Raw genomic sequence first — 26,510 nt, forward strand, 5'->3', positions numbered from 1 at the left:
GCTGTTCGCGCGGAGGCGGGACAGAGGTCACCGCTGATTGGTTGGCGGCCTCAGCGCCGGCGGAACGCGACTCGGGGGCGGAGTGCAGGCAGGACCGGCTCCGGGAGGACCGAGCGCTTCCGGTGCGTGTGGTGAGCGGCGGGCCTGGGGCGGGAGGGTTGCAGCACCCGGTTGCGGCGGGAGCTCTCCGCGCCCCTTAACGCGAACCTTTCACCGCTGCCCTCCTGTCCTTCATCTCCGGTTCTTTCCGGACGCGCAGTGCTCGGGACCATCCTCACCTCTCGCTCTTGACAGCTTGGCTAACTCCTGGTCATCCTTCCACCCCATCTCTGGTTGTATCGTGTTTGTTGCCTTCATCAGTCTGTGGCCTCCGGCGTAGGATCCATGTTTTGTGTTTCATTTCTGTCCACACTAGACCGAACATAAGGCTTGGCATAGAGTAGATAATCAGGAAATGTTTGTTGAGTAAGAATATTCTATTTCTTTACTTCTTCTGTGTTCCCCTCCCATCAGATGCCGGGGATCAAACTGAACGACACCCGGAAACTACTGCCTTCATGCAGCACTGCCACTCCCTGCCTCGTTTCTCCCGTGACCCTTCCTTTTCTTCTAGCTGAATCTCTTCTTAGTTTAATCACCCCGTCTTTCCATGAAAAACTTCTCTTTTTTTCCTTAGAAACAGAAAAGGCAGCAAACACCTTCCCCTCCCTTAAATTTATGTTTGTCCCAGTGGTTCCCAGTCTTCTCCAGTTTTGCCTGATTTCTTTGAGTCATCCTTGCCTCCACTGACCCCATTTGATTGGATTTGTTGCTTCTCACCATTTGCTCCCTCACCTCCCCCTAGTGTTATTCAGATGTCACCTGTCCGAGGCCTCGGCCTCCCAAAATGAAACTGCAACCCCAAGCCCACTCTATTCTATTCTGTTTTACTTCTCTCAGGATTTCTCGCCATCTGACATCCCCCATTTCACTTGCTTATGGTCTGTTTCTTCCCACTGGCATGTGAGCACGGTGAGCAGAGGGCATTGTTTACTTACTGGCTGTGGTGTCCTGGTGCCTAATGTGGAGCTGGCGAGTAGCCCATCCTCCATCAATGTTTACTGAATGAGTGGAAGGAAGCAGAGGTATACGAACCAGATAGGATCGGCATCCCTGTCATCCTCTCTCCTGCGTTCATTCTGTCTTTGCTGCCTTGCCTTATTAGGAAGTGAGGCTAGTGGGCCTAATCCCACTACTCTCTGATTTTTTGCTCTAGACCTTGTCTTTAATCTTGGCTTCTCCTGTGAGTCGATCCCTGTGGAGGGCTGGCTGGGTGGGAATCCATCCCAATGGCTGAGCACAGGTGCCCCAGTGTGGGAACCCGGTGGGTTCCCTTCGACGGGAAGGAATGGGATGCTGGGCACAGGAGTTCAGATGTGATCAGGATGGGCCTCAGGTCCAGGCTAGGTATTTAGAGAACAGAAATACCAAACCATCTGCAGTGCTCAGTTCCATGAGTTTGCAGTTAGTTCATTATGTTATATTAGTTCCATTTGAGGTAGGCTGACCCATTGTAGAAGTTCTCTGTAGACGGTTGCTTTGTGTGTGGATTAGGCTGCAGACGAAGGTGAGATTTTGGGAGGAGGCAGATGACCTAGCTTTATTGGGGTGAATAGCACCCTTTGGGGGAAAAGCATGGAAAGGGTGGGGTGTTTGATTCCAGGGGACATGAAATCCACTGTCTAGGGGAAAACAGGCTGTTTGGAATGGCTTGACAGATGACCCAGAGGGACCCTCCTGAAGCTGACCTGACCGGACAGGCCGGAGGAGGAGCTCAGTGTGAGTTATTAGGGAGGGCACACTGGGCTTTCTCAGAAGTTGGTCCTTGCTTGCACTTTCCATGCTGCTCCCCCACACCCTCTGCTGTCTGGGATGGGATGTGGCTGGTATCCTTGCTTTCTTCTTGAGGCTACTTCATGTTAACAGCACAGAACTGAATTCCAGGTGGAATGCTTCATTTTAGAAACTAGTTGGCAACAGTTTTATTATGTTTGGTGGTTCAGAATTTCAGGAAGACTGTTTTAGAAAGGGGAAAGTCGCTTCTGTGTGAGTCTGTGTGTTGGAGTGAAACGGGCAGATTTGGATGACAGTCTCAGGCACTTTGGCCTTGGGTTGTCAGTCAGTCTGTCTCTCCAGCTGGCTTAGAGTGGAGAATGGATCTGGGTGGAGAGTGTTCGAGTTAGGGAGAATACAAGGAAGGCCTGAAGCCCAGGAGGAGGGCAGAGGTGAGGGTGACATGCTTTCCTCACCTGGTGGATTCTGGACATCTTTCCATCTCAGTGTTTTCAGACCTAACCTCATTCCTGTTGATGAGTGAATGGCTAGTGAGCGTGCTGCAGGCTCTCTTTATGCACCTATCTGTGCAGACATATGCTGGCATTTGTGTAGGAGGCACTGTATGTGCTTGAATGTGTAATAGATACTCCCCAAATTTCCCTTCCAAAAGGCATCTTTATTTTTATTATCGTTATTTTTACTAAGACATAATTTACACATAACATTGTGTAAGTTTAAGGTATACACGTGTTGATTTGGTACATTAATATATTGCAATATGAGTACCACCATAGTGTTAGCTATATACCTCTATCAAGTCACATAATTATAATTTCTTGTTGGTGGTGGAAAAGTCCGCCAGTATCTGGATCATTTGGCTGGCACTTCCTGGTTTCGCCTCCTCCTCCTTTTTTAAAAAAATTGCATTTATGGGGGTAACATTGATTAATAAAATTATATAGGTTTCAGGTGTACGATTCTATAATATATCATCTGTATATTGTATCAAAAGGCATCTTTAAAGTCCTGGGTCTTTCTGGCCAGGTATCATGTCTGCAGTTAGTCAGATCCTATTTTATGTCTTTCAATAAAGCTTTAGTTTTCTTCATGTATATCTTATTTTTTGTTGCTGTTAAATTTATTCCCATATTTCCATAGTCTTCTTTTTTAATTTAATTAAAACTTTTTTTTTTTATCCTTACCCGAGGACATTTTCTATTTTTTTTTGTTCAGATAGAGTGGGGGGGAGAGAGAAAGAGAGAGAGAGAGAAAGAAAACATCAACGTGAAAGGGACACATTGAGTGGCTGCCACCCGCATGACCCAACCAGGGCCAGAGACAAACTGCAACCAAGGTACGTGCCCTTAGCGGGAACCGAACCCGGGTCTCTCTGGACCACAGGCCGTTGCTCTAACCGCTCAGGGCTAAAATTTTTGTTTTTATCCTCACCTGAGGATATTTTTCCATTTATCTTTAGATAGAGTGGGAGGGAGGGAGAGAGAGAGAGACACCGATGTGAGAGAGACACATCGATTGGTTGCCTCCCACATGACCCCGACCAGGGCTGGGGACGAACCACCACCGTGGTACATGCCCTTGACCAGAATTGAACCTGTGACTCGTTGGTCTGTGGGCTGAGCCAAACTGGCCAGGGAAGTCTTCCATTGATTTAAGGAATAGTGAGAGGAAGGGAGGAAGGGTGGTGGGGAGAGATTGAGAGAGAGGAAGAGAGAAATATCAATGTGAGAGACACACATTCATTGGTTGCCTTCCTGAATGCTCCCCGGGTCCAGAGATTGAACCTGCAACCCAGGTACATGCTCTTAACCGGGAATCAGACCCTTCACTCTTTGGTGCCTGGGTCAGCACTCTAATGACTGAGAAACGCCTGCCAGGGCCATTAATCTTTATTTTTATTTTATTTTATTATGTTTATTTATTATTTTGTTAATCCTCACTGAAGGATATTTTCCATTGATTTTTAGATGGGGTGGATGGGAGGGAGGGAGAGAGAGAAACATCGATGTGAGAGAGACACAGCGATAGGTTGCCCTCCTGCATGACCCTATCCAGGGCCGGGGATCGAACCTGTAACCTAGGTATGTGCCCTTGACTGAGAATGGAACCTGTGACCCTTCGGTCCATGGGCTGATACTGTAACAGCTGAGCCAAACCTTGCAGGGCTATTTTATTTATTTATTTATTTTTTCCTCACCCGAGGACATTTTTTTTGTTTTGTTTTTTGTTCAGGTAGAGCGGGAGGGAGAGAGAGGAACAGAGAGAGAGAGAGAAACATCGATGTGAAAGGGACACATCGAGTGACTGCCACCCCCAGGGCCGGGGACAAACTGCAACCGAGGTACGCGCCCTTAGCGGGAACCGAACCCAGGTCTCTCAGGACCGCAGGCCGACGCTCTAACCGCTGAGCCAAACCGGCCAGGGCTATTTTATTTTTTAAAATATGTTTTTATTGATTTCAGAGACAGGAAGATAGAGTGAGAGAAAGAAACATCGATGAGAGAGAAATATCGATCGGCTATCTCCTGCTCATCCCCCAGTGGGGATCAAGCCTGCAACCTGAGCATGTGCCCTGACTGGGGATCGAACCAGCAACTTCCTGGTGCACGGGCCAACGCTCAACCAAGCGAGCCACACCCGCCTGGCAGTAGTCTTTATTTTTAAAAATGACATCTAACGAACCATGCCTGACATGTAGAAAAGTCTGTGTGCTTTATGTGTTTATTCTTGTGGGATTTTCCATCTTGGATTTGCTAGATGGCATATTTTCTTTTAACTTCTCGTGGTGGTAAGTATTATTCCATGCACGTTTTCTGACACCCGACTTTGTTTGTTCTTAGGTAGTTTACCCTCGAAGTTCAGCAAGAAACTGTGTCTTCAATGGCTTCTTTGGTGGCTTATGATGACTCGGACTCAGAGGCTGAGAGCGAGCCCATGGGAAATTTTGATGCTGCGGGCCAAATGAAAGACACCTGTGATGTGGTCAAACCTTGTGGCCAGGATTTTGCATCGGGAGTCCTGGACGTGATGGAAGGGGCCACGAAGCAAGGTTCTTGCGAATCCCCAGCTGGCGAACATCTCCCATTGGCTCGGCTCTGGAGAAGGGACCCAGGATCTTGCCCCAGCCAGAGGCTACAGTGGCCCAGGACAGAACCTGAAGTCACCTTCCCAACCAGCGAGCCTCCTCATCCTTCCCTATGGACCAGCCATGCTCCCGCTGGCCATGTGCCCCTGGCAGCTGCCCGTTTTAAGCAGGTGAAGCTCTCCTGGGGAACTTTTGACCTCTCTGAGCCATCTCTCCGTGCCCATACCAAGTCTGAAAGCCCAGGTGAAAACGGCAGCTCTCTTCCGAAGAAAAGGCGTGAGGACTGTGTTGTACCCTATATCCCGAAAAGACTGAGACAGTTGCAGGCATTAAGCACAGAGACAGGCAAGAGTCCAGATGTGGAGGCCCAGGGTCCCTCTGCGGGGCGCACCCCGGGCCCTTTGTGCATGGCCCCCAGGGTGTCCGAGTTTATTCAGCCGTATTTGGACACTCCGTACAAAGAAACCCAGATAGCCAGGAAGGTGCTCTTTTACCTGCGGGGCCACAGGGGCCCCGTCAACAGCATTCAGTGGTGTCCAGTCTCTTCAAGGAGCCATATGTTCCTCTCAGCTTCTATGGATAAAACCTTCAAGGTAAGACAGAGTGAGACCCTCAGGTACCCTCAGGTCTGAACTGCTGGCTGTTTTCTTCTAAACGGTGACGTAGGGGTTATAGGCTGATTGTTTCTTTTTGGGAGTTTCTGTAATTCTTGTCGCATTTAGGAGAGGGTTCTCAATGGGCCCCCCTGGGTCGCTGGTCCATGCAGCCCATGCCTCACTGGCTCTGCCTTGCCAGGCCGCCAGAGGATGCTAGTCCTTACCCCTTGTGGGGGCATTGAGGACGTCCAGACACTCTGAAGTCCAGGGAGGATGAGGTCACTGGGCGAGAGCAATCAGAGGGAAAAGCAGGCAGCCCAGGCCGAGCCCCAGGAACTCGGGACATCTTCTGTGACTCCCATCAGTGTTGAGCGGTGCCAGCTCGGTGCCAGGTGCTGCATTGGGTGCAGGGGGTTCAAAGGTACACAGACCTGGTCCTTGGCTTCAGGGAGCACACAGTACAGTAGGGGCCATGGATGAGTGGAGACGCACTCACAACCCTGTGCTCAGGCCTGGAAGGACAGGGCCCCCGGCCGGACACACAAGTCAAGTGGGAGCGATGGCATCCCTGGGAGGGCTGGGCGAAGGCTTCCAGAAGGAGGGGAGGTATACTTGGTTAGGGGTGTGGAGGGATGGAAGGGCATTCTTGGCTGTAAACATGGACCCGAGGCTGGGGAAGTAGGCAGGGGCCAGGCTGGGGGGACTGTGGGTGTCCTCTGGGGAACTTCCAGTTTGTACAGAAGCTCACTTTTCATTGTTATTTATTTATTTAACTTACACTGGAGTAATGCGGACTCGCAGGGAGCTAGCCCCAGTGGCTCAGGTATGTAGTGTAACAGGTGTGTGGCGCCTGCCTGTAACCTGTCTCCGGCCCTTCTGAGCTGCACTCTGCCCTCCGCACTGTCCTCGGCACCTGCAGAGCACTGGCGTGTCGTAGGGGCCAGATAACGCTGAGTGAGCCAAAGCCTCCTGGGAGGAAAGCGGCTTCGCATCGGCTTTGCTGGGGACCGGCTGCTCCACTGGCCTCGCTGTGCCTCCGAGTCTGGCGGCTCATCTGTAAAGGGCATAATCACACCAGTGTCTGTGATCATGTGAGAGAAACGCTTGCGAAGCCCCTGGCACAGAGCTAGCTACCCGCCAGGTGTTCGGCAGATGCCTTTTCCTCCCTCTGTCTTCCTCAGAGTTCTGCAGCCAGCCTGCCAGGATGTTGTATCTGCAAGCACTGCTTTGAGCTTTGCCCCTAGGGAGGCATTTTCCCGCGTGAAGAAAGGAAGCCCACCTGTGGTGAAGTCTCTGCCATGAGCTAAATCATTGGGTGTTGTTTTTAAGCGGCCAGTTTGAGTTCTGAACCTTGTCTGTGTTCTTTTCTGGCAAGGCTGGCAGGGTTATGCGGGGACAGTGCCCTGCTCTGTCTTCAGTCTGGAGCCCAGGGGTTTGCACGCAGGTCTTTGGTGCTCTTCCTGCGAGGCGGGCCCTCTGGCCACCGCTCAGGCTTCGACACCCTGCTGTGCCGTCAGTGGATCCATCCCACACTCCTGGGGCTTCTCTGCTCTCCTTCCTGAGAGTCTGTGTCCATGGAGGGGACTGTGGGGGGGTCTTTGTGGGGCCAGGCAGTGTCTGGCAGGCCCCAGATGTGGGCTGGATTTGGAGTGACCTGGGCTCAGGGTTTGGTTCCATCCCCAGTAACTTTGTGACCTTGAGGAAGGCACTTAACCTCTCTGAGCCTGTTTCCCCCTCAGTAGAACAAGCTTATGCGTTATATGGCTGGGACTTCTCAGGTGGGACAAATGCCTGGGTGCTGTGTGTCTAAAGCGCCCGGTCTAAAATGCACGGTGGAGTTCTGGGGATTGTAGTGGGGTTGCAGGCGGGCCACCAGAGGGATGCGGCACCCCTCTATACCTGGAGGGAGGAACCGTTTGGCAGACGTTGCCAGCACAGTCTCGAGGAGGAAGCAGGCTTGTGGGCAGGTCTTGAAGGATGTCTGGGTTGCTGTGGACAAAGATGTGTGGAGGGGTGCAGGGGTGGCAGGTGTGCCTGAGGGGGTGTCCACTACTCCAAGGGATCATGTCTTGTGATGGTGAGGGGCATGCCTGGAGCCCAGTGGAGATGGGTCTGAACTGTGAATCAGTGAGATGCTCTGTGGGCTGTGCTTGGATCACTTTGGCCTGGGATGTTTAGGTTTTCTGAGCAGAGGCATCCACTTTTCGAACAGAGCATCTCAATGAAACCACTGATTTGGGATGTTGTGTTTGTTCCGTTGTGTAGCAGGTGTTTGTGGAGCAGGTGAGTGTGCACTGGGGATGTAGAGAGGCCCTCGTGGAGGGGAACTGAGAGAAGCCAACTAGAGGTGACACCTCATGGCCAGAAGAGGGCGCACTTGGTCCAGCTTGGGAAGGCTGCTCAGGCCCAGGGGCTGTCACTCCGCTGGGGGTGATTCACTGACACCTGGGTCCAAGACCTTTTGTGGTGGGACTGGGCTGGATATAGTTGCTGTGTGCACTTATCCTGAGGAGGTGGTGTCTGCTAGCGGCCTGGCAGCCTCCAGGGCGCCCTCTCCATTATACTGTTTGTCCTCCAAGAGGGGGCTGCAGGGGTGGCACTGGAGGTGGCCCCAGGGGCAGAGCATGGCTGCTGTCCTGGTCAGCATCTCCTCTTCCTCTTCTTACTGTGGTGTCTTGAAAATCAGGGCTTTTATAAGCCACAGGTACAAACTGTTAGCCATGGTTCTGCTTTAAGATGTTTGAGTTTTCAGTAACAGAGTCATCTGGAAAATGGGTTTTGGGGCAAAGTGATTTGAAGCAACTTTTCAGTGTGAAGAATTGTGGCAGGGGTGGAGGAACCTGGATCTGGACATGCCTTTCTGGGTTTTGGTGAAAAAGAAAAGACATTGGGCATGAGTTACCCAGCGTGATGGCTGACACGTCGCAGGCACTGCCTGTGCGCTCTCTCTTGTTGCGGCTTTCTCCAGGCACCTGCTCCCTTCGAGTGTGGGGTGTCTCCTTCCCGCGTGGCCACAGAAGCAGGTCTGCACCTGGTGGAGCCCAAGCTCCTGAGCATGGGGTCTGTGTCAGACCCAGCCTGGTATTCTCTGTAGCACGTGGCACAAAGTTTTTACATGTTAAGTGAGCAGTAAAGATTAAAAAAAATTTTGGATTTTATTACTAGCCTTTGGGAAAGGACTGTATTTTAAGTGCATAAATTCTTTTTGCCACTAGGGGGCACGGTGAGACTTAAAATAAGCAGCTCACTGCAAGCTTCTAGAATCTGGAAGAATCCTTGATTCAAGGTAATAGTGAAATGCGATTTTTTTTTCCTGATCAGGAGAAAAACAACACAATCCATCTGATTAATCCAAAGAACGTGGAGTGCCAGTTTCTTCATCTCCTTAAAATGTAGCTTTGGAATTCATAAATTTCAATTGGGCACATTACAGTGGAAAGATACTTATTTTAATATGTTCTAAATGTTCTGCGAGCTGTAAAATATGCTTATATTAGTTTTGAAAAATTTACAGCTAGAGAAATTAAGCAAAATAAAACAATGACTCATAGCTCCGCACCGATGCTCTGTTTTCGTGCTCGGCGATCCCTGCCTGCCCACGTCTGTGTTGGGCATCTGTTTCCCGTAGCTGTGATCCCAACACGGACACCCTTTTATGTACTCGTCTCCTTTCTCCGTGTCCTCATTTGGCTCAACACACTTGAATACCCCCTGCATGTAAAGGTAGCATTCAGACTCCGAGGCCCTTTCTGAAGGAAAAAGCACTGACCTGACCTCCTTGAAACAGACGCAGTCACCCCTGTGGTCGGCTGTTTGCGGACCCCGTGCCAGGCTTCCGGGGCGTTCCCAAAGGCACAGGGCATGCTTCTCGCTTGTGTGTGTGAAAACGTGAGAGTTTTGAAACACAAAGGATCATAAACAAAATGTACGAATTAGGTGTTGTTTATCTGTTTTACATAATGATTTGCTTAGGAGTTCTTTCAATAAGCTTCCTTAAAACTTTCCCTTAAAAAAAAAAAAGATTTTTAGAAAGAGAGGAAGGGAGAGGGGTGAGAGCAAGGCAATTCGCTGTCTCCTGCACACCCCTTCATGGGGGTCAAGCCCTGACCAGGAATTGAACCCGCAACCTTGCGGAGCTCAGGATGACGCCCAACCAACTGAGCCACAAGGGCCAGGGCTAAACTTTTTCTTTTTGATCATGAATGAAATAGGTGTTTAGTGTGAACAACATAGAAAATGGAGAAAATATGAAGCATGAAGGATAAAACAGAAATCATTGCTAATCCTAACCCTGAGTGGGTACCTCATTAACACTGGGGACCTTCCCTGGTCTGGATGATGTGCCTGTACGTTTACAGACTTGGGCTCACACTGCATATTATGTGCAGTTTGACTGTCCCCCACCGCCCCAGGCTGATTTTTTGTGTGCTGTTTTTAAGGGGCATTTTTCTACATTAACCAAAACTTTCCCTAAACATATTTCTATGACTGTCTCAAATTCCAAACTTTACTATTTCCATGTTGCTTTCTATCATGTCCTGCTTTCATTTTTAAGTCAGTCCTGCAGTGAACATGGCTATATGTAAACATTGTCTTTTTTTGCTGCCTCGATGTACATAAGATAGGCTTTAGCTAAATAAATCCTTTGTGTGTGGTGAGGGGAACCAGAATAGCTTGGTACACCTTCAGTGCCATTGTTGTATCAGACTCCTGGGTTCCGTTCCACATCTGCTGCTTGGAAGCTGTGTGACTTTCAGAGAATCACTTAGCCTCTCTGATCCCCTAGTTTCCTCATTGGTAAAATGGGGATAATGGCTACCTGTTGGGGTTGTTGCTGTGGAGAAGAAATGAGGTGATGTTTCTGATTCCACTGCACCTGTGTTGGTCAGTTAAAAAAACAGAAAAGACAAGTTAGAACTTTCCACTTAATGTAACTTGTAGTCTGTCTGTAGATACATGGTTTTCAAGAGTCTCAATATGGGTGTTCCTGAGATAGATACTTTTTAACGTTTTAAAGTTTTGGGGGTTGTCTGTACCAAGCCATCTTTGCTGCTGCGTTTTCAGAAACTGCCCATTTGGAAGGTGCAGATTGGAGGGCTGGATCCATGTGTCCAACCTGCTCATATTTAAATATCGGTCAGTTCACACAGAGTTTTGTGTCTGGCACTGCTGGGAGGAGCTGCTCACACCGGAAGAGACCCAGGAGGGTGAGTCCGCAGCAGGGAAGATGTGTCCACCTTCCTCTGGCCAGGGAGGCGCCAGGTCCAGCTGGGTCCCGGCCCCCTTCCCATATTGGTCTGAAAGAAAGGACTTTATTCTGGAGGCTGAACACCCAAATTGAGGGCTCACAGTGCTGCTTGTCACCTCTGAGAGACTGTGAGGCCAGATCAGAGGATGGGAGAGCTTACTGTTCCCCAGTGCTTACCACATAGGCCGAGTTCCAAACACTCCATCCAGTCTTCACAACAGGCCTAAGAGGGAAGGGCTGTTCTTATGCCATTGTACCGATGTGGAAATGGAGGCACAGAGAGGTTAAGGGATTTGCCCGCAGTCACACAGCTGGTAAATGGCAGAGGCAAGACGGGAAGCTGGCTGTCAGATACACAGCCTGAGCAAAAAGCTAAAAGACCCACTCTGCTCTTCTGCCTCTGAGAATCAAGGCTGGGAAAGCATGTCCCCTTGCCCAAGTGGTGCCCAAGCTCGGCCCCAGCATCAAACCCTCGTGGTTCTGTCGAGGGGCCTAGGAGAAGGGAGGGTTTCTGTAGTGGCTTGGAGTTACAGTTTTATGCATTATAGAATCCTGTTGTTGTAGCATTGTTAGCATATTCTATTCTATTAGGGTATCTTGGATGTGCTTTGTAGAAAGTAATATATCTCAGATTCAAAGACGAGAAATTTATGGATGCAAATGCCAGAGTGAGGGTTTATTTCAATTTTGAAAGAATTATTCTTGATGGATTTTACAGAAGGAGATGGAGAAATGATTTGATGTGTGGAGTGGGGAGATGGGGAGCATTATGCAGATAATGGGCAATTTATTCCAGGCACGAGGCAAATCTGTTGGAAATGTGCACAGCTGGGAGGAGGGCTGGGATGTGGTGGTGGGTGGTTGGTAATTGGGGAGTGAGTGATTAGCATGCATCAGGGGCAATTAGGGAAGGCGAGGAGGGAATAGGTGATGTGTGCGTGCATGCGTGTGTGCAGAGGTCACCTGGCTTCTGCTTCATTTGATGGGGGCCCAGAGAGGGAAGGGCTCTTGCCGGAGGGCACGCAGGTGGCCATGTGTTGCTGGGACCTTGTGCAGGAAGTGGTTGGGCCTTTTCTCTCCCTTCAGTGAAAGGTCTGGGTCATCCAAATCATCCCAGAGTTGGGAGTGAGGCTGCAGGCTGCAGGACAGCAGGGCGGCTGAGCCCCTGGCAGGGTCCTCAAGATCCTGAGCCTCCTCCTCCTCCTCCTCGTGGGAAGTGAAGTTTTTTGACACTCCTCTCCCCCATACGAAAGCTGCGAAGTTCTCGAGGCCAACAAATGAGGCAGTGCCCACTTCTCATTTGCTGCCAGCAGGGCCTTGCAAGCTTGTGCCTTACAGAAAAAACCTTGAATTGAAGGAGGAAGAAGGAAAAAGTGTGGCAGACTCGAGCTGTGTTTTCCGCTCTTTGCAAACTTCATTTAGTTCAAGAGTCTGTGTGCCTAGGGCAGGGCGGTGTGCGTGCCCGCTCCTGACCAGGAGAAGCAGCCCGGGGGAAGGTGCAGACTGTCCTCAGGGGGCCAGCCTCATCCAGTGTCATCCCTTGTCATCAAGGGAAGAATAGAGCAATTTGGGAAAATGCTTTTAATGTAATTGAAAAATGCAGATTGCAAAATTGGCACACTTAGGCGTTGAGACAGTCGAGTAAATTATTCGTAGCTGTTTTTAAAGCTTGGACACAGAAGACTCTTAAAGGCGCCCATCTAACACCCTGTGACGGCTTTGTCCTTTTTAAAACATGAGTTGTTTTACATTTAACTTTGTTTTATCATGGAAGTGGTAAAATGTTGGGGGAAAAATGCAAAATGCAAAGAAAAAGAAATGGCAGAAATTAAAACTGGAACTACACACTCTCAGCTCAAAGATAGTGACCATGAACCTTTCTAGGCAGCCCTTCTTCCCAGTCTTTTTCCCACATGCTTCTGGTTGCAGCCAGACCACAGGTATTTTGTTTTTTGTAACCAGCATTTCCAAGTTACATGATGGTAATTTCCCCTGCAAATTGATATTATTTTCACCCTTTAAAAGAAGTGTGTGTTGGGGGAAAGTCGCTGGAACCTGTGAGCCTTTTCTCCTAGCTTCTGCTGTTTAGTCAGGCATCTGCCCCAGACGGACATCAAGGGACCCTACGCACGGGGCAGTGGATCAAGGTGCAGGGACCAGAGCACCAAGGCGCAGTCAGGAGGCAAAAGTGAGTAAGACCGGTGGGGTCAGCCCAGAATCCCTGAAAGCCAGCTTCAATCGCTTTTCAATGGCAAGCTTCCTGAAGTTCTGTACTTGAGGAGATAAAAGAGAGTCCCCCCCACCCCCCAGGAATGCTCTGACCCAGGCTGAAATGTGGGGCAGTCTTAGAAACCTAGCACTCAAGTAGCTCTGCTTTGCCAGGGGTCCTGGAGCCACTTGCTGGCCTGTCTTCCCTCACCAGGAGGGAGGCAGGGGACACCTGGGCCCTCCCACGGTCAGGGGCCCCGGAGAGATGGGTGACAGACACCCAGGGCTCTGACTAAAGCTCCGCGATGGGCTGGGTGTCCCTGGATTAAGCTTCTAATTAAAAAAAATACATATTTTATCTCTAGTTTTCTACCTCTTTGCCTTTCTGTTTGATTTTTGTCTGGGAAATTGCCTCCACTTGTTCTTTCAGTTTTTTTTTTTTTTTTGTATTTCTGCTTTCATATACTTGAAGTTTCTTTTACTGAAGTATAACATAGATTCACAAAGGTGTTCTATCATATTTTTCCATTCCAAAGGCTATTTCTTGTTTTCTGCATGTCCTTTCTTAGAAAATATATGTGTGTATATATATTTATTGCATATTTATAAGGTCTTCTCTTAGCTGTCTGAGTTATGAGAAGGTTTTCCTGTGTTTTCTGAAATGCTCATCTCTTTTTAGTTCCTTTTGTCTCTTTGTTTTGGTGTCTGTTTCATGTTGGAGATTTGCTGCTGGTTTACTGTGGGTCAGGAGGGGGCCCCCGGAGAAGCTGCCGGACCAGGCTCTGCCTGTGTGTGTGAGTGTGTGTGTGTGTGTGTGTGTGTGGCTTGTCCACAGTGAGGCTGTGTCCAGGGTGATGAGAGGGAAGCTGGTGTCACTGCGGGACCCTCAGATGTGAAATTGGTTATTTTCTCGGAGCTGCCCAGCATCCCGGTGAGGAACCTTCACCCCCTGGGGTGGGACTCGGCCGGCTGCCTGCATTCTGGCCTCAGAGCTGGGAAGAGGCCTGGGGCGGGTTTACTGTGCAAACTTCACCCTGTGCTGAGCCCCCCCCCCCCCCCATCTGCTTCACGTCTTTTCCTGTCGGTGCCCAGGCGACTTCACTCTGGCTACGGAGCCTCCCATTTAGGGCACAGCCATCACTTATGTGTAAATGTGACCGCGTCTTCTTATTCTCGACCAGCAGAATTATGACTTTTATTTAAATGTTTGCCAATCTAATGGTATCTTGTTTGAGAACCAAATGAGTTCGTTTCCAAGCAGCTCTTTCAGAACCCAGCCTGGCACCTGGTTAATGCGTGGCAAGCGTTTGTGGTCAAGGTTCTTGATCCATTAATCTCCTGTAGCCTTCTCTGGGCAGTTTACGTGCTGACAACATCAGCCCATCAACACACGCTCTGCCTGTGTGTATGTGTGTGTGTGTGTGTTGTGATTTTTTTTTTTTTTTTTTACGGAGGAAACCTAACAATTTTTTTTTGTGTGGTCAGTCTATGGACCTTTCTTTTTGTAATTGTCCCATGGCTTTAGAGATGGCTCGTCCTCCCCCATCCCGAGATCTGATAAATAGTCGCCTATATTTGACCTTCTTCTAACAGTGATTGGCTTAAGCCAGCTTCAATGCTCGTCATCTCTTCCAGGCTTCTCCTGAGTCCTGCCCGCGGCCCGCTGTGCTGGGCATCGATCCGCAGGAGGGAGCAGCCGCTTCGTGCTGCCCCTTCCCCCAGCGCGGCTGCTAATGATTTCAAATGACTTTCTTTCCTCCCAGCTCCGTCCGCAGGGCACGGGCAAACCACGGTACCCAAACCTGTCTTAAGGACAGAAATGCTGCTTTGACCATAAAAGCAATACACACACCATGGAAAAAACAGGAAAGTATTAAGAAAAAAATTGCCTATAATCTCTCCACCCAGAGGCAGTGACTGTAGACTTTTTGGTATATTTCCATTCAGTCTTAAAAAAAATTTCAACAGAGTTGAGTTTCAACCATACGTCGTACAATTTTCAATCTCTCCCCTCCCCCCGCGACAGCAGCAGTTTCCAATGCTGTAATTTATTGTGGTGGTTTTCCGTGTGGTCTGCAAGCCCCGGGGGCCCTCCAGACACTTTCATGAGGTCTGTGGGTGAAAATGATTTTCATAATAGTACCCAGAAGTTATTTGCCCTTTCACTCTCATTCTCTCAGGAGTGGACACGGAGCTTTCCAGAGGCGACGGGTCCTGAGCGGTTGCAATAGATTACCGAAACAGCCACGAGAACCCAGCTGTCTTGTATTAAGCCAGCCATTTAAAACATGTAAACAGTGCCTCCTCACGAATGTTCTTTGTGTCTTGGAAAATATACTTTTTAATCAGAAATGTTACATTAACACATATTGGGTTTATTATTGTTACTTTTGCATAAATTACTATTTTAAATGCCTGTTTTAATTTCTAATTATTGCTAACTATGGAGCTATAACCCACATAAACAGCAGTTCTTTGGAGTCATCATTAACTTCAGAGAGTGTGAAAGGGACCAAAGGTTTGAGAACCACAGTTTTCTTTACATCTGTCATTTCATTTTGGGGGATGTACGTGTTGGTTAAAAAACGGCTACATCCCGGTGTTGGAGGGTGTGTTTCGTTCAGCCCAGCTGTTGTCACCATCTCCTCCTGTTTGGTCAGATTTCCAAACTGTGTGACCAAAACATGACCTGAAGGTCCAAGCCTCCCAAGGCCCCCAGCCCTCCTCCCTGCCCCCCTCCCCGGAAGCCGATTTCACAGCATTACATAAGGACGACAAAAAAACAAAACAAAACAAAAAACAAAAAACACCTCCCAACTCCAACAGACGCTAAAATGATGATTATCCTTTTAACACCTGCCCATCCGTCTCTGGTCCGTATGGGCCTGGTTTTCACAGTGCACATGGTTCCCCATCCCACCTGGCCCACTCAGCCCGCCCTCCCAGCCTCTGCAGCTCTGCAGAGCCGTCAGTTTTCCCGGCTCCATGATGCTCTATTGAGTTGATTAACTGTAATTTACTTAGCCGTCCTTGGACACTTAGGTGGGTTCTAATTTTTGCTATTATAGATAATGCTGAAGTGGTTATCTTCATGCACGAAACCCTTTTCTGTTGGATTATTTCTATCAGATTGATTCCCAGAAGTGGACGGCTGGGTCAAAGGGTTGTACATTTCCATGCGTCCAGAACCGTCTCCTGTCAGATTGCTTTCCAAAAGGATTATACCAATTTGCACTGCCACTGCAAAGCCTGCGTAATAACCAACTATTTTGCTTAACTATCATGCCTAGAATTTTTCCCTGGAGCCCCGAGGGAGCGGAGGCCCTTATCTAAGTGAATGTGATCTATAATTATTTAGACTAACACCAAAATTGCTTTCAGAACATTTTAACCTGCTGAGTTTAGAATTCTAATCCGCACACATGCTAGCATTGAAAGTTTCACAAGCAGCGCTCTCTCTCCTGCTCCCAGTGTGTTTGCGCAGACCCGACAACTGGACGGGGAATTAAGAGCTTTTATAAACAGAAGTGGTCTCTTTCTGAACTACTTGGAGTGTTATTTTGGAAGGTCCAAAAACACAAATTAAGACACATTTTCATTGTAACCTCTAGTTAGAAAAGTTTTTTGTTTTCATCCCGGTCTCTTTTCATGTCCTTATCTCTCAAGTGTGCTCTGAAATGTGCTGGTTCCTTGCAGACGGGCCATGAGGCCGTGAGCTGGGGACAGGCGGGGTGCGGGGAGCAGGCCGCTGCCCTCAGGGTCGGGGAGGATGAATGCACTCTGGTTTGCTCCTGGGGTTTGTGGTGGTGTGAGGAGGAACCTCCAGCACTCAGAACTGCTCACCTTGGGAGTGGACTCCGTGCAAGGGGCGAGGGTGGGAGGGTTCAGTGTGGTGGGCTGGGAATCGGTGAAGCCTGGGTCTGGGACACCAAGGCCCTTCTGGAAAGGCGTGTGCTGCCCTGGGCAGAGTCCCGAACTTGGCCCCCGGCCTGCTGGAGCCTGGCGCTGTGCTGGGCACATGGGAGTGTTCAGAATGAGGAGGGGTCGGCCCTCTCCTGATTTCTCTGGGCGTCCACACTGTCTTCCGTGAAATGATTCCCTCACAGGTCTGCGAGACTCAGACGAGGTCAGGTGTGTGAAACCACTCTGTAAACTGTAAAGCCCTAACAAATGGAGGTATTATCAAGAACTTCAAGCCAGGGTTTAGTCTGTAATTGCTTCCTAAGCCGCGTTCTTAAGCTCGGGAGCCTTGCAATCCAGTTTGCCTGCAGTCGCCCTGATTCTGTGAACAAGTCACCCGGTGAGCGCCGCGGGCGCCGGGCCTCTCGGGCTCTCCCGGGTGTGCTCCCCACTTGCCGGCTCCGCAGCGCTTCGGTGGCTGCGGCTGTGGCAGGGCGGCTGCCGGCGGATCTCACGGGCCTTTTCAGGCTCTCTGTGGTGTGGGCAGCCAGGGCCCCGAGGTGCCTAGAAGCCCCAGACGTGTGAGAAGACCTGGTCTCCCCACTTCTTCATTTGGCCGTTTGATCCTCCAGCCACTGGTGAAATGCTGGATCTGTACAGGCCCTGGGATCAGAGGGGACCAGACACATCCTCGCTGGCAAGAAAGCTAATGGGGACAGGCATCAAAACATACTAGAGTGTGACAGTGTGACAGCCCTCCAGGGCCTCCTGTGTTGGGGACGAATGCACAGAAGGGAGTGGGGTGGGTCTCCAGGGGCAGAGGGCAGGACAGGCTTCAGGGAAGGGGTGGTGGTGTCGAGCTGGGTCCTGGAAGATGAAACGAGCAGCCCAGCCAGTGGGTGGCTGACTGCTGTGCCACTGGGAGGGGACAGGAGGGCTGGTCTGGGCAGTGTTGGGTCCAGCAAGGGGAGCCATGTGGGTCTGTTGTGGCTCAGGCCTGGGCATCAGCGGCAGGAGGCCAGCTCTACTTCCTGTGCCGTGCCCGATCGGCCTCCACACCGGAGTCACATCGCGTTTGCCCACAGCAGGGCACAGGGCACACACCTGAGCTCAGGAGGCCCTTTGCAGGGCTCAGCCCCAGCCCCCACTTCCTAACTGTGTAGCTTTGGGAAATTTAGAGAACTCTTGGGACCTTAGTTTCCTCATGAGTAAAGTGAGGGTAATGATAGCATCCACCTCGGTCTTCCGAGGATTAAACAAGAACACCCATGGAAAACTCTTAGGAGAGTGCCAGGCATGTAGCAGGAACACCATAGTGTAAGCTGGCATCATCACCGGCCTTGTGCCTGTTTTACAGATGAGCAAACTGAAGACCAGAGAGGAGCATTGAAGGACATGGAGCTCCTAAGCACAGAGCTGGTATTGCTCTGCTTTTGGGGCTGTTCTGTGCCACCGTCCTGCTTGGGAACTCCAGGAAGTAGTCATGTGAGTGTGGGCAAGGCCCTGAATCTTTTTGTCTTAATTGATTCATCTGTAAAGTGGGAAGAATATCATGTAAGTTCCAGGATGATAGGGAATTTTTCTCCCCTTGTTCTTGGAGGAAAGTGGAACACATAGTAGGTGCTTAACAAACACTTGTGAAGAATGAGTAACACCTGCCCAGGCAACTCGACTCTGCGGGCTTCCTTGAATTTCAAGGGTAGGGAGAACCTTGGGGGTGGTCTTGTCCACATGCCTGGACCCTTGTTGCCCCACCTCTAATCTGTGCAGGAAATGTCCCCATGGGGCAGCCAGGCTCTGGCAAGGGCTTGGAGGACGGGGACGGGAGCTAAATCAAAGCCACGACTGTTCCACATCTGCAGAAATGTTTGTGTTTCCACTCCTAGGTAATGGGCTCGGGCCTATGCTTGCAGCTTGTGTGTTTGTTTATTTATTATTTATTTATAAATCACGAATCCAGGAAGGATTTGAGGAGACTTACAGTAAAAGATACGAATACAGGGAAGCCGTTAAAACAAAACACTGTGAAAAGCCACCCCAGTGGAGAAGGAGGTACATAAATCATTTTCTGAGCCAACCACTGTTACAGGACTGGCGCCTCCCATCATGCGCTGCAGCCCCAGGGCAGGGTGAAGGGACGCCCGGGTCTGGCTGCCTGCACGAAGCCCACACGAGCAGCCTGGTGTGGGGACGTGGGCTGGCAGGGCGACAGAGGAAAGGCAGTTTCATCCAGGGCTGTGTTTTCGGCTGCTCTGGGATGAGGTCAGGGTCAGAGTGGAGGCCTGGGGGCATTGCTGTGGAGGTCAGCCTTAGGAGTTCACATGGGGTTCCCCAGGCCTGGGCTGCAGCAGGGCCATACCCGCCCCCCTAGACTGCTTGGGCTGTTACTCACTTTTTTGCACCTCACTTCCTCTCCTTCCAAGTGGTGACGATAATACTTACCCAGCTCAAAGAGCCATCGTGAGGGTTAAATATGCTGGTGTTTGGCTGTGACCTGGCACTTGGAAGTGCAGTTGTCAATCTCACCTGTATGGACTGTGATCCCCGTGGTCAGTGTCATCCTGGGCGGACAGTTCAGCTCCTTCACTCAGGCCCCCAAGTGAAGAGGAGGTGTCGCTGGAGGGGGTGGCCGGGGAGGCGCCCCTGTTTGGCCTGGGCACTGTCCACGCTGACGCTGGGCACACTGAGCGTGGCCTGTTCGTTACTGCATAAAAACACTTAGAGAGTTCGAAGCAAAGGGAACATACTTTTTAATTATTTCTCTGCTTGTCTCCAGCAGTACTGTTGTCAAGGAAACCAAAACCTTTGAAAAGCTTTTCAGCTTCCTGGTTGGAAGAGGATACTTGTGCGGCGCTTCTGTTGTCTGTGGAAATGGACCTGTCGGTCTGTAACAGAACCCGTTTCTTTAAAAGGGCCTGCTTCCTTCACTTCTTGCAAATAGAATCTTTTGACCTTTTAACAGAAGATGGAATGTTGTTACTGGTATTTTCTCTTTTAAAAGAATTGCCTGCATTGTTGACTCATAGTATTCAATTCACTCCGCATGTGTTGTAGGACGTGGGTGCTGGGGATGGGAGTGGGCTACTGAGATGAATAGGGTGTCTCATCCTTCCTGCAAGACGCCTGGCCGCTTTGGGAAGAAGGCAGGTGGACAGATACATCCAGGGCAGCATCATGACTGCTCTGGTGGGCTGGAAGGTAAAATGCTAGGGGGCACAAAGCACAGCCCCAAGGAGGAGCAGTGTCAGCGAGAATCACAGGGGTCTCAGAGGACAGGTGGACATTGTTCAGCAGCAAAGGGATGGAAGAGCATTCCGGGTATAGGGAACAGACTGTGCAAAGGCTGGAAGGTGTGGAGGAGTGTGCTGCCGTGAGCAGACTGCAAGGCTGTTAGGTGAGGCCGGTGGGTTGGACGCATAGAGCCAGGGGAAGGAGACTGTCTGGAGAAGACGCGTGAGGCAGGAGGTAGGAGTGTGGGTGCGGTGAGGGTGGAAAGGCACGCTCTTTGCAGCCCTTCCATCTCTGGCGGACAGAGCCCTTGCTCCGCGATGCCTGGACGCACGTCCCTGCTCCTCGCCTAGCTTCAGAGGGAAGGCGCTGCTCACGCGTTCCGAGTTTCACGCACTCCTGCCGCAGGGGTACCGCTTCCACCGCAACAGTCAGCGTGCCGACCCAGCTGTGACCGGTTGCCCTTTCAGGGCGTTGGTCTTATATGAAAAGGATAAATAAATTATTGCTAGAAGAAGAAGGAGTCTTATTTTTAAATGGCCCTTGTTCTTTTTAAACCTAAAAAAGTGATTTTAGATTTATAGAAGAGTTGTAAAAGTGATCCAGAGAATTCTGATATGCCCGTCAACCAACTACCCTTCCTGCTAACATGTAACCCTGGTGCCTTCGTCAAAATCAGGAACGTAACATCAGTGTAACTCGGTTAAGTACAGGCTGGATTCAGATTCCCCTGTTATTCCCCTAATGCCCCTTTTCTGTTTTAGGATCCATTCCAGGATCCCATGTAGCATTTAGAGCTTGTTATTTTTGTTAATGACTTGTTGTGTTCTTGGGGCTGGGGGACAGGGAGTGGACTGAATTCTGTCGTGGCCACTTACTCTGAGTTCCCTTTGCTGAGCCTCCCACCCCCACCCCACGGCCACTGGCTGCTGCCCTGTGTCCGTTCCTACAGCCAAGCTCAGACTGGACACCGTTTGGTTTGCAAGACCTGTTTCGTCGTTGAATCGCAAGGGTGCCCAGCAGAAGGTTTGCATGTTGATGAGTCTGCCCGAGAGCCCACTGATTTATCAAGTGCCATTGTTCCTCTGGTAGTGCTTGCTGCTTAGTGATAGCAGGTCTCCCATTCTCTCCCCGCCACCCTCTTTGCCTTCTGGATTTAACCTGGCTAGACATTTGGGCTCATGGTTTTTTTTTTTTGTTTTTTTTTAATTATTTTTATTTATTTTTGTTACAGATGTTTCTCCTCTTCCCCTCATTGACACCCTCCTCCCCCTTCCTCCCCGCCCCATCCCCAACTTTATTGTATATGTCCACTGGTTATGCGTACATGCATATAAGTTCTGTGGTTTATCTCTTCCCTCCCACCACCCCCTCTTCTGAGGTTTGTCAGTCTGTACCCTACCTCTATGTCTCTGGGTCTATTTTGTTCGTCAGTTTGTTTAGTTCATTATAGTCCACAAATAAAAGAGATCACGTGGTATTTATCTTTCTCTGCTTGGCTTGTTTCGCTTAGCATAATACTTTTCAGGTCCCTTCATGTCGTCTCAAAGTATAAGAGATCTTTCTTTCTTATAGCTGCATAGTACTCCATTGTGTATATGTACCACAGCTTTTTTATCCACTTGTTTACTGATGGACACTTGGGCTGTTTCCAGATCTTAGCGATTGTAAATAGTGCTGCTATGGACATGGGGGTACATATATTCTTTCTGATTGGTGTTTCAGGCTTCTTAGGGTATATTCCTAGAAGCGGGATCACTGGGTCAAATGGCAGTTCAATTTTTAATTTTTTGAGGTAACACTATAGTGTTTTCCATAGTGGCTGCACCAGTCTGCATCCCCACCAGCAGTGTACTAGAGTCCCCTTTTGTCCACACCCTCGCCAGCACTTGTTGTTTGAGCTTTGGGCTCATGGTGACAGTAGTGAGAGTGTCTAGATGGAGCCTCTCACCGCACTGATGTTTTCACACACTTTCCTGTGCTTCATCGGATAATTGAGCATCTCAAGGTAGTAACTGAGAGTGCTACATTTAGTAAGTGCAACAGAACATTCTTTGCGTACAGAGAGATGCACAGCTGTGGTGGCTGTCCCTGACACAAGTCCTCGCTGCTGTCTCCTGCCCTTGCTTCCTTTCTGTCGCTCACACCCCTCCCCTTCTTTTCTCCTTTCTCTCATCTTTTTTCCTGACTATTTTCTGTCTGCTTTCCTCTGGCCCTCTTCCTCTCCTCCCCTCCTCTCTGTCCTGTCCCCACCTGACTTCTCTGCTTTCCTCCTTCCCCTCCCCTCTCTTCCTCGCTCCCTCCCCCCCAGCTTCAGGTTCCTTCTTCCAGTCCTTTCCCTGTGACAGGCCAGCGAAGCTGTTGCCACGGAAACAAGCCTGGCAGAAGCGCCTTTGCTTTCCGGATGTTTCTGAGATGACGCAGATCATGTTGAGTTTTAGAATCAGCTAAGCCCTGGCCTGTGGCCTCCCGAGCCCCTTCATTTTCCAAAGGCCAGACTGGTGCCCCAGCTCATCATTCTGTTCAGTCGATGGTCATTTTTCATTTGGGAACTTCAGAATTTGAGAAATTGACTTTCCTGTTGCTCCAGGAGGCTGCTTGCAGCCGTGTGAGAAACACGCAGCTGAATGTACCTCTGTTAACAGAGGGCAGGCACACCAGGAACGGCGGTGCCCAGCTTCCCAGAAGCACTGAAGTTGCACGTGGGAGGGGCTGCCTACCTTAGTGGGATTCCTGGGATGGAGAATGATGGCTGTAAAGGGTGATGGGGGGAAGAGAAATGTAGCTGGGGCCTCGAAAAATCTTCAGACACTTGTTTCACGCAACAAATGTTCCGTGAGGACTTGCCAGTTCCAAACCAGGTGCGCCTGCCCTGGAGGAGCCCAGGTTGGAGTGTCAGAGCTGTGGTGCGTGGTCCTGGAGAGGAGCGTGCCTGATGTTTGTGAGAAGTGCCACTCCAGCCCTGTTAGCTCTGCACACGCGGAGGCACCGGGCTCCCTTCTAGGGCTTTGGCTCCGGCCTTCATGGAGCTGGTTTAGGGCGGGGACAGAGTTGTTCCTTTCTGTTTGTTGGGGGTTGACGCAGGCCAGGCAGTTGGCATTGGCCAGAATCGTACTGACTCCCGAAGGTAACTTTGCTTAATAAAAACTCTAAGTCTTTATTACTGTGCTTGTGGGTATCCTGGCTCCGGGGTGTAAAAAATAAGACTTCTAAAACCCAAACATTGTTTGTGGAAATGCAAACACAGCTTCATTCATAGAGGGTGTGATGAAGAGGGTGGGAAAGGCGCTTTGCATCTGCCTGACTGGTCCTCCTGCACTGGGGTCTTTATTTTTGTCGTCATCTTGAGCTTCTTCAAACACCGCCCTTTCAGTGATGCGTTGCAGACAGGCGGCTGTGGCCGGACGGCTTGACAGCTGCCCACAGTATTTCCAGCGGCTGCTGGGGCTTGAGCTGATAACAGACCCCACACAGCAGTCACTAATGGATGGTAATGTGGAGGGTTTTGTTACTGTTGTTTTTATTTTAGAAGAAAGCTTTGAAATTAGCACAGTAAATCTCTGTAGGCTCTTTACAAATAAAAGAATATTCACGTTAAAAACAACATTCAGGAAAGATGTATGGTAATGAATAAAACATCAGTGAGTGAAAATAAGTGTGTTTAATTATTTAAGTAGAAGTAGTAATTTAAACTAATTATTGCTTGCGGATTCCATAATTCAGTTTTTGTCTTGAAATAATATTTCCTCTGGGCCTCGAGTGCGTTGGCGGCTGCTCCCGTTCCTGAGCGGGCGGGGCCTGTCCCTCCCGTTCTGCCAGCCTCCTGGTGGCCTCAGCCCCACGTGGAACCCTCTCGCACCACCCAGTTAAGCATTTTCTCACTTAGCCCCTTCGCTGGTTGCTTCTGGAGTCCCAGATCACCTGCCCACGAGTTCTAATGGTCATGGGGGCAGGACCCCCCTCCTCCCAGTGTGCTAGGCTTCCCTGCCCCTCTCATAGCTCTGTCAGAGATGAGCCCACGTGCCCAGGTCCTCACATCCCCACAAGGCAAGTCCCTGTCCTGCCTGCTGCCCTGAGTTCTGCCTCCTCTGGATGGCTCTCCCTCGCCCCCTGCTGGAGCTGACCGTGGCTTTCTCCCCATTCCTTCGCACCAGCAGGTTCTTGTGGTCCTTTCAAAAACATTGTTTTCTTTTCACTTTGTTTCTGATTTTAAAAGAGAAACATGATGATTTAGAGGAACTGAAAAGTACTGGAGGCAGCAGGGAGCAGGGCTGATTCGCCGCTGGAACGGCCCGCGACCCCTGAGTCTAGCACTTCCTCTGTGTGGCCCCTTCCTTTTCACTCTGGAATCCTGGGGTGTCGCTGAGCACGGCCTCCGGGAGGCGCTCGGCTCCTCCTCCCTGGAGATCCTCCTGGCCAGGCCGGCGCTGGTAGGCCCTGCAGAAGGAGCAGTAGGTGCTGAGAAGCCCACCTGCGCAATTACGGAGGCTTCTGGAACCCAGGTGTTGCTGCGGCTCCCATCAGTGCTGGCGGCACGAGCTTTCCTGAACCCCTCTGTCGCGGGGCTGTCTGGATCGGATCTCTGCACTCGGGCGAATTATCACTCTGTCCCTCGGAACATGAAGGGAAAGCTTTCTGTGTCACTTCTCCCGCAGTGCTCTCTGTCAAAGGCAGTGGCAGCTGCTCCCCGACCTGTGGCAGTCATCATCGCCCGGTGTAATCATGCCCTCTCCATCTCACGCCCAAGCTTTCCATCCTCACGTCTGGAAGGACAGCCTTTACCCGAGACAACCCCTTACCTTTGTTATTGCTTTTTCCTGAAAAAACAACCTCTGACTTCACAGGCACGGCCTGGGCAAGTGACTCGCTTCTCCGCGACGTTATTACTGTGGAGAGGGAGACAGGTGGGCACGGGGGCAGGAGAGAGTGATGAGTGGGCTGTCAGGGTCCCCACGTGGACCTGCTGCTCACCAGCTGGGACCCTGAGAAGTCTACCGGCTCCGGCTTTGGTTTCTCCACAAAGCTTTGACTGCAATCTCCCCAAGCCCCTTTAAGCCGAGTGGTTTTGTGATCTCCAAACGAACTTGAGCTAGATGAACTAATGAGAGGGTTACAGGCGACCCTCCACTCCCGCTGCAGAGTTGCTGAAGTGAACTTTCCCGGTTCTGAGTGAGTTTTCTCTGCCTGTGACCAGGAGTAACTGACACGCTCCGGCCATTGGAGCCGTGGGATGAAATAAGATGCCGAGGGATGACGCCCAGGCAGTGCTCTGGGGACACCCTATGTTGTGAAGGTCCTTCACCATGTTGTGAACCTGCCTGGCCTTGCTCAGGACTTCCATCTCAAAAGTGCCCCGTAAGTGGTAGTCAGGAAAATTCCATCCTGTAGATGGAATTTTATCTCCCCCATTTGATTATAAGCCTCCTTAGGGGGAAAAACACCATTTTTCCTTATTTAAAAATTGATTTTTTTCTTTATCGATATTGGGGGCGGGTTAGAGGAAGAGGGACAGAGAAACATCAATGAGAGAGAACATTAATTGGCTGCCTCCTGCATGCCCCCCCACTGGGGATTGGGCCCACAACCTGGCATGTGCCCTCTTAGTGCATGGGTCAACGCTCAACCACTGAGCCACACCGGCCAGGCTAAAAACTGATTTTTAGAGAGAGAGGAAGGGAAAGAGATAGAAACATTGATCGGCTGCCTCCTGCACACCTCCCACTGGGGAACGAGCCTGAAACCAGGGCATGTGCCCCGACCGGGAATCGAACTGGGACCTCTCAGCCCGTGGAACGATGCTCAATCCACTGAGCCACACTGGCTGGGCTAAAAACTGATTTTTAAGAGTAGAAATACATGAATTTGGTTTGAAATTCAAAAGAGAGAAAAGGATATATAGAGAGAAATGGGTCTCATTCTCCTCCACCCTGTCCCCAGCCCCTGTCCTGGCTCTGGGGGAGCCACTCCCTACTCATCTCTGTCTTTTGGGGTGAGGAGCACCCAGCCCCGATGCAGGACGCAGAACCGACTGGGCTCAGGTGACTTGGAAGGGCCTGGAGCCTTGCCAACGAAAGCACGCATGGCCAAGTGTTGCGGGAGTTAATTGGAGGGGAAGGCCTTAGGAATTACTGGGATCAGGGGGGCTCCTGGAAGGACCTGGGCAGAGGCCTGGGGAGGCCCTGGGGGAGGCCCTCAGCCCTCCCACCTCCTGTTTCCTGTGGAGTGGGGCTCGTCCCCAGCGCCTGCCGGGCTGCTGTGCACAGCCACCGAGATGGCAGCCCTGCCTGGTGCCAAGCTCTGGGCACGGTCACTCCTGGCTCCTGCCCCGTGCCGCAAAGGGAACGTGGAGGGTGCACACGCCTCATGTTGAAATGATAATGTAAAATCAGTGTGGAGGTAGAATTCCATTAGG

The 26,510-nt window shown here is 50.5% G+C and overlaps 1 protein-coding gene across 6 annotated transcripts in view; it reads left to right on the plus strand.

Moving 5' to 3' along the window:
- The first annotated feature begins 81 nt into the window (after positions 1–81).
- Positions 82–26,510, plus strand: part of WDR25 (WD repeat domain 25) — a 136,778-nt gene continuing 110,349 nt past the window's right edge. Inside the window, exons 1-2 of one of the 6 annotated variants that reach the window (XM_036253940.1) lie at positions 82–122; positions 4,674–5,511. In XM_036253940.1, the coding sequence (XP_036109833.1) occupies positions 4,714–5,511 (798 nt within the window). In that variant the 5' untranslated portion in view covers positions 82–122; positions 4,674–4,713. Of the gene's footprint in view, positions 132–1,100; positions 1,125–1,301; positions 1,819–3,136; positions 3,170–4,673; positions 5,512–18,227; positions 18,356–26,510 lie in introns of those variants that run through there. The other 5 variants (XM_036253951.1, XM_036253961.1, XM_036253920.1 and 2 more) reach the window with 5 other exon arrangements.

Source organism: Molossus molossus, unplaced genomic scaffold, assembly GCF_014108415.1.
Source record: "Molossus molossus isolate mMolMol1 unplaced genomic scaffold, mMolMol1.p scaffold_m16_p_1, whole genome shotgun sequence".
Classification (NCBI taxonomy): domain Eukaryota; kingdom Metazoa; phylum Chordata; class Mammalia; order Chiroptera; family Molossidae; genus Molossus; species Molossus molossus.